Consider the following 6,373-nt stretch of genomic DNA (forward strand, 5'->3'; position numbering starts at 1 on the left):
TGTTCATTCACGTAGTGTGAAGAGAGAGACATCTTTCAAGTTTTGCTTCTTTTGTCTGGTTGGTGATAAAAAAAAAATAGTCCCAGTCCAACCCCTAGTATTCCAAATTCTAAGCGTCAACTAGTAAAGAGAAAGGTCTGCCTGAGACCTTGGAGAGCTGTTGTCACAGTGCAGACAATAATGGTCTAAATGGAGAATTACTGGTAATTGTACCTCTGGATTGCTGAGAACTGCAGGTAGGCAGAGCGCTGTCTGTTTGGCCAGAGCACAGGCATCTGTTTGGCTAATATGAGAACAGGGTGCTGGATCCAGCAGGCCAACTTCTCATGTTCTTTGGAAAAATTGTCTGACTTGCATCCTCACATTTCTATCTTATTAATGTTACTCTTCCACCTGGTGCTCTTTTAGTTGTTTTGGTGCAAAATTTAGTCATTTTTAAATCAAAACACACTGAAGATTCCTATCGGCCTTTCAATGTATTAAAGGTCACTGTAAACAGATACCGCTCTTATCACTCAGAGCTTTTAGGAGCCTGAGAAACTAGAATGGCAACACTAAGTTGCAGTAACTGTCTTTTTAGAACTCTCAACTCTAGGATAGTATTATGTTGCAGCATCAAGATTCAGAGATAGCTGAACACAACACTGACATATTTCTAACCCCAGAAATTAAGTGGTAAGTAGTAAGCCTATATCTCCAGGACTCAAGTACTTCTCTTTTAAAATATTGTTTTATCACACCTCTTGCTATGTGTGTAATTATAATGGTACAAGGCACAACAAAAAGATTTTACTGTTTGTGTCTTTGGGCACTTTATATTGTTTGTGTTTCTTTTAATCAATGGAAATGCCATTGAGGTTTGAGAGACTGAATGACTTGGGATTTGCAAGACTTCATGCATTCTACATTTCTTTTAAGAGGGGGAAAATCTATTATTATCGCATTTATAATTACAGTTTCCTGAAATCAGCATATTAGGAAATACAGTCAGTCAACATCAGACTATACCGTATTTCATTCTTTCCAAGAAATTTAGCTCCGAAGGACTAAAATCTGCAAAGTCAACTATGTATGACTATAACCAGGAAGACAGTTGTGTCACATGGCCAAAGAAACAACTCCACATGATGCATGTTAAATAATTAACCCATGAAACTTTTAGCACAGTACAATGTCAAAGCCAATCATCAAGTGTGAATTTTTGAAATATTAGTTAAGAGGCTGTGTGTCAATCTCAGTGATTAAATTTCCCATGAGGCAGATACCCTAGATATCTAAGACAAAGCACACTTCTAACCCATATATGGGCAGAAACTGGCTTGCTTCTGAAAAATAAAGGTGCCACAGTTCAAACTGACCGAAAACCTCACAAGTCAGACAAACTGCAAACCTATGCATGCAAATAAATGATGAAAGTAATGTTCCCCACACATGCTCAGAGTCACCCTTCTCAATTATGTTCTAGGACCAGGTGAGACAATAAAAAAGTAAAATAGTTTCAGGGCTGAGTCCTGGCTCCAATAAAACCTCACGCTGAAACACACTGTGCACAAATAGTACCGCCAAAAAGCACAAACCTGAAGCGAAATCCACTCTGCAATAAAATGTCTGAAGCACCAAAACAATTACTTGTAGATAGGCTGGGGGAAAAACACACACAGCCACCATACCCAGCCCCTTTATCTCCAAAAAATGCCCTGCAAATCTTGATGACAGAGCTGAAATAGATAAAAACAGCTGTTGCACATGGAAACACAGAACGGGGGACACACAAAAGGAAGAACCGCTTCAGCATTTCTGTGGCCTGTTTGCAGCAGGAGGCAGCGGTGCTCCGTAGGCTCCCCTGGTCCAGAATGGGGGCCCCCAAACCCAGCTTCTTCCCCACCTCTCCATTTCGACCTGTTTAAGAAACCCAGGGCCACAACAGGAGGGCGCTGTTTTTGCCTGGGGGGCGGGAAGGAAACCCACAGAGAGCATAGAAACGAGCAAATAATAAAACCCGTGTCTGTGTGGTTCAGACCTTTCCCAGGGCACCCAAGAGAGGGGGGGGGCGTAAGGAGGCAAACTTGAGAGGCAGAGAGAGTCCTGCTTGCAAAGGGGGCTCGGGAGCAGGCCCCTGGGAAGCTACTTCCGAGTAAAAAACGTGCTCGGGCTGCCTGAGGACGGGCCCAGCCCTCATGCGCCACCTGCTTTTCGGGGAGGACGGGAGGAGCTGCGGCGGGAGCTCTGGTAGCCATTCGCGGGCATAAAAAACCCCCTCCCAGGAAACTGTGGGAAGGCGGGCAGCAGCCGTGTTTTCCCTCAGCGGGCAGGGAACGTGGGAACGCCGGCCAGCCCGTGTCTTGGGCTGGGAGGAGGAGCAGCAGCAGCAGCCGCCCGCGCGCCTCTGTCTCGCGCGCGGGCAGCAGCAAGGGCTTACCTGCGAGCAGAAGTAGGAGCCCTGGATGCCCAGCTTGATGCAGGTGGGGCACTGCAGCTTGGCCTCGCTGCTGCAGCCCGACGTCTCGCACACCCGGGCCTCCACGGCCGCCATGCTGCTCGCTGGAGGAGCCACCGCCGCCGCCGCCACAAGAGCGGCCCAGCCAGGCGGCGGCAAACCGGGAAAGGGAGGAGGGAAAGGCGGAACTCTCCGCTGACTGAAACGGGGAGGAGCTCCAGGCCCGGCCTTGCCCGGCCCTGCCTTCGCTTGCCCGCTCTGGGTAGGCGCTTCCTCCGGCGGCTGGGCGAGAGCGGAGCAGGCCGACAAAAGGCGGGGTGTGTGGGTGGTTGGAGCAGGGCGGGATAGGCCGAGCCGTCGTCATTTCAGTCTCGGTTGCAAATATATATTTATTTGCCTCCCTCCTTTCCTTCATGTCCGGGTGCATTCAGCCCAGGGGCGATCATGAGGGCGTGCCTCTGGGCATGTGCAGAGTGCCTTTCCCTTCTACAGACACGCGCAGCTCCGAGGTTGAACTCCCGAGTCGTGTGCGCCCTGGCGCTTCTCGCTCCCGAATGTAAGCACGAGGGATCCTGTTCGGATCCCCGAAGGGGGCCTTCCAACTTGTAAGTTTGATGGTGGAAGAAAAGGTCGGGTTGCTGGACGTGTTTTCTTCCCCAGGTTCTGGCGGCGGAGTAGTGGTGGTGGTGAGAAAAGAAGGGCTGCGGTGGGAGTTGTACCGATTTGAGGGCATGAAAGGCCAAAGCGGGTGGGAGGTCGAGTGTCAATGGGATGATGCTTCAGGAAAGCCCCAGTGTAAGATCTGTCCATTTCATTGCCCCCCCCCAAAATCTTATATTCAATTCTCCACGTTTTGCAGCAATTTGCAATAAAAAAAAAAATTTTCACCAGCACATTAGTGTGCACGTTTTTATGTGCAGTTTTGGCTAATGTGCACTTTTTTGCAAGTTATTTCCCCCAAAGCAATGCATTTCTCTGTGTTTTATGTTCACCAATATATTCAGTATTATGCACACTTTCCCATTCAAATCATTGACACTTGATTAAAAGTGCTTTGTTTTGGCTGGAGCGTGTGCATGCGTGTTGTAAACAGTGTTGTTTTTGCTGCTTTATTAATGCAAAAAGCATGAGAGTGTTTAAAAAACAAAATCAGCAAAACGGTCTATAGAAAATCAGATATGCAAGATTTCATAATAGAATTTTTGATTGATTTGATTAGATAGCTTTACTTTGAAAGTAAAGTGTTACATCTTACAGCAGTGGTGGCTAACGGTAACCCATGACTAGCAGACCAGATACAGCACCATTTTGATGCTAATATTCACTTTGGACCCCAGTACTTTAAAACTGACCCTTGACCTAAGGGTGCCGTCCACTAAAAATTGTCTTTTGAATTGCATCAAAAGGAAGCAAATGTTTGGCTGAACTTCATTGTCTTCCATTATTTCCCTTTATCCAGATGTTCTGCTTCAATCACAAGGAATTACACGTGGAGGGGGGAAAGAGAGAAATAATGGTTTTACTTGTTCATATAATTTTAAGTTTGCAGTTTTAATATTATTGTACATTCCCAGTACGTTTCCGAGCACAATTCAAAGTGTTGGTGCTGACCTTTAAAGCCCTAAACGGCCTCGGTCCTGTATACCTGAAGGAGCGTCTCCACCCCCATTGTTCAGCCCGGACACTGAGATCCAGCGCCGAGGGCCTTCTGGCGGTTCCCTCATTGCGAGAAGGTTACAGGGAACCAGGCAGAGGGCCTTCTCGGTAGTGGCTCCTGCCCTGTGGAACGCCCTCCCAGCAGATGTCAAGGCGATAAACAACTATTTTACTTTTAAAAGACAACTGAAGGCAGCCCTCTTTAGGGAAGTTTTTAATGTCTAATGCTGTATTGTTTTTAATATTCAGTTGGAAGCCGCCCAGAGTGGCTGGGGAAACCCAGCCAGATGGGCGGGGTATAAATAATAAATTATTATTATTATTATTATTATTATTATTATTATTATTATTATTATTACAAAGATTGTGCTCCACCACCAATCTCTGCTGAGCAGTAGCAAAATTCCAGGGGGTTTCCAGCACTCACGCAGGATCGTTTCCACTGGGAATCAAGGAGCAATAAATTAGTTTATCGTACACATATTTACACCTGGGTCTACTTTGGAAAGGCGTCAGAGCATTACATCTCAAGAAGGGCTTGTTCCCCACAGCAGTACAGTATTGGAGTTCAAGGCATCCTGCACGCCATCTCTGTGCCTCTGTCCCAGCCTGCTAAGATGTAGACTTGAATGTTGGTTTCTCTTGCTGTATTAATGACTTTGTCATTTTTAGCAACTTCTACCCCAAGTGAGGCCCTGGCCTGGAAAGGAAGCTTAGCCCGTATTTTTCTACTGTTCTGGTGAATCTTCCCTTCAGAGTCCCAAATTCTAGCATTTTATTAATTTCTAACATTCACTAACTCTGTTATGGGTGTCTTGACACCCCCAAACTGTTACTCCATATCTGCAACAGTATATATTATACTGTCGCAACCACCCCAGGGACCTCATGGTGAAGGGCAGGTAAGAAATACTGTAAATAAATAAACAAATGGTTTGTACAGATTAGATGCAAACGTATTGTATAGAAAATGTTGTGAAGCATTAAGAATGCAAAAATACATAATTGCACTGTCAAAAGCAGCCTCCAGAACAAGTCATCCAACCCTCTGTACAGCATTAGGTTTCATCTTCCAATGAAAATATTAATGACTTTGGCTCCAAGCCCTGAAATATACATAGCCATGCTCTTCTAGTTTTTCACAAGAATTTCCACAAAATGAAAAAATAAAGAGAAAATTCACAGAAAGGGGTGTATCTTGAAGCCAAATTAAAGTAGTGGCATTCAAACTCCATCTTGTCAGTTGTAACAGGATGCTGGCATGTGCATAATAAAACATATTCATATTTTTTTTTGTCTAGTCACTAATAATAGTTTAATCAAAAATACATTGGATAATGGGAGTACATCAAGAACAGGATGTATTCAACATCCCCCTCCCATTCCTTCCACATTTCATGAATTATGGATATGTAGACTATGATTCAGAGGTGCATATCTGTTTTCAGATCCACTCATAATTGGGTTTATTATATAGTTCCCCTGCGAACTGTTTCTCATACATGCATACTCAGAGAGAATATAAACAGCTGCAATTCACTTTATTTATTAGAATGTATAAATGCTTAATATTTTGCAAATTTCTAAGGGATATACAATATCAAAAACAAACAATAACATTAAACAAAATGCAAACTGAAACCAATAAACACCAATGTGGAAGTATATAAAAGCAAATTAAAACAAAAATTCAGGGCAACATTTACCTAGAAGGAATTATCTAAATAAAGATTCATAGGGTCCAGATTTTAAGCTTCTCCCTTCCCATGTACTACAATCTTATAGGGCGGCTCTGCTTTAGATTTCTTCATTATGTAAAACCAGACTGGTTTCTGCTAGAAGCAGGGCCTTCACTGTGGTGGCAACCACATGCCAGAACACCCCCTCAAGAGGTCTGCCAGGCTCATTTTAATAAAAGGTTTTAGGGCAACTATAAGCACTGTGTAACGACTGTGGTTGCGTCTTGTTTGTGCCACTGCTTGTATTATGGATTTTGAATTGTATGCCACCTAGAGGTCTCTTGAATCAAACTGGCATGATACAATGAAATTATACCAGGATGGAAATGACTTAAGGGATGAGATGCTCAAGAGGAAACTATAAACCCTGACACACTGTTGCTTTTGTGAATGTAAATCCTCATTGGATCATGACCACAAACTCCACAAGAGTTTCACAAATACTGCAAATGCTCCTGATAAACCTTCCAAAGTGATGGAGCGCTAATAAAACACTCATGGTTCAATTGCTCAAGGGGCAACAAGAACTGTCTAGTTTGGG

At 44.2% G+C, this 6,373-nt stretch overlaps 1 protein-coding gene across 1 annotated transcript in view; it reads right to left on the minus strand.

The window, feature by feature from the left end:
* Positions 1 to 2,984, minus strand: part of METAP1 (methionyl aminopeptidase 1) — a 29,157-nt gene extending 26,173 nt beyond the window's left edge. The window contains exon 1 of the mRNA XM_083571618.1: positions 2,420 to 2,984. Within this exon, the coding sequence (XP_083427744.1) occupies positions 2,420 to 2,533 (114 nt within the window). The 5' untranslated portion in view covers positions 2,534 to 2,984. The remainder of the gene's footprint in view (positions 1 to 2,419) is intronic.
* Between the last annotated feature and the right edge of the window lie 3,389 nt (positions 2,985 to 6,373).

The sequence above is a fragment of the Podarcis filfolensis genome (assembly GCF_964270895.1).
Source record: "Podarcis filfolensis genome assembly, chromosome: 9".
In the NCBI taxonomy this organism is placed as follows: domain Eukaryota; kingdom Metazoa; phylum Chordata; class Lepidosauria; order Squamata; family Lacertidae; genus Podarcis; species Podarcis filfolensis.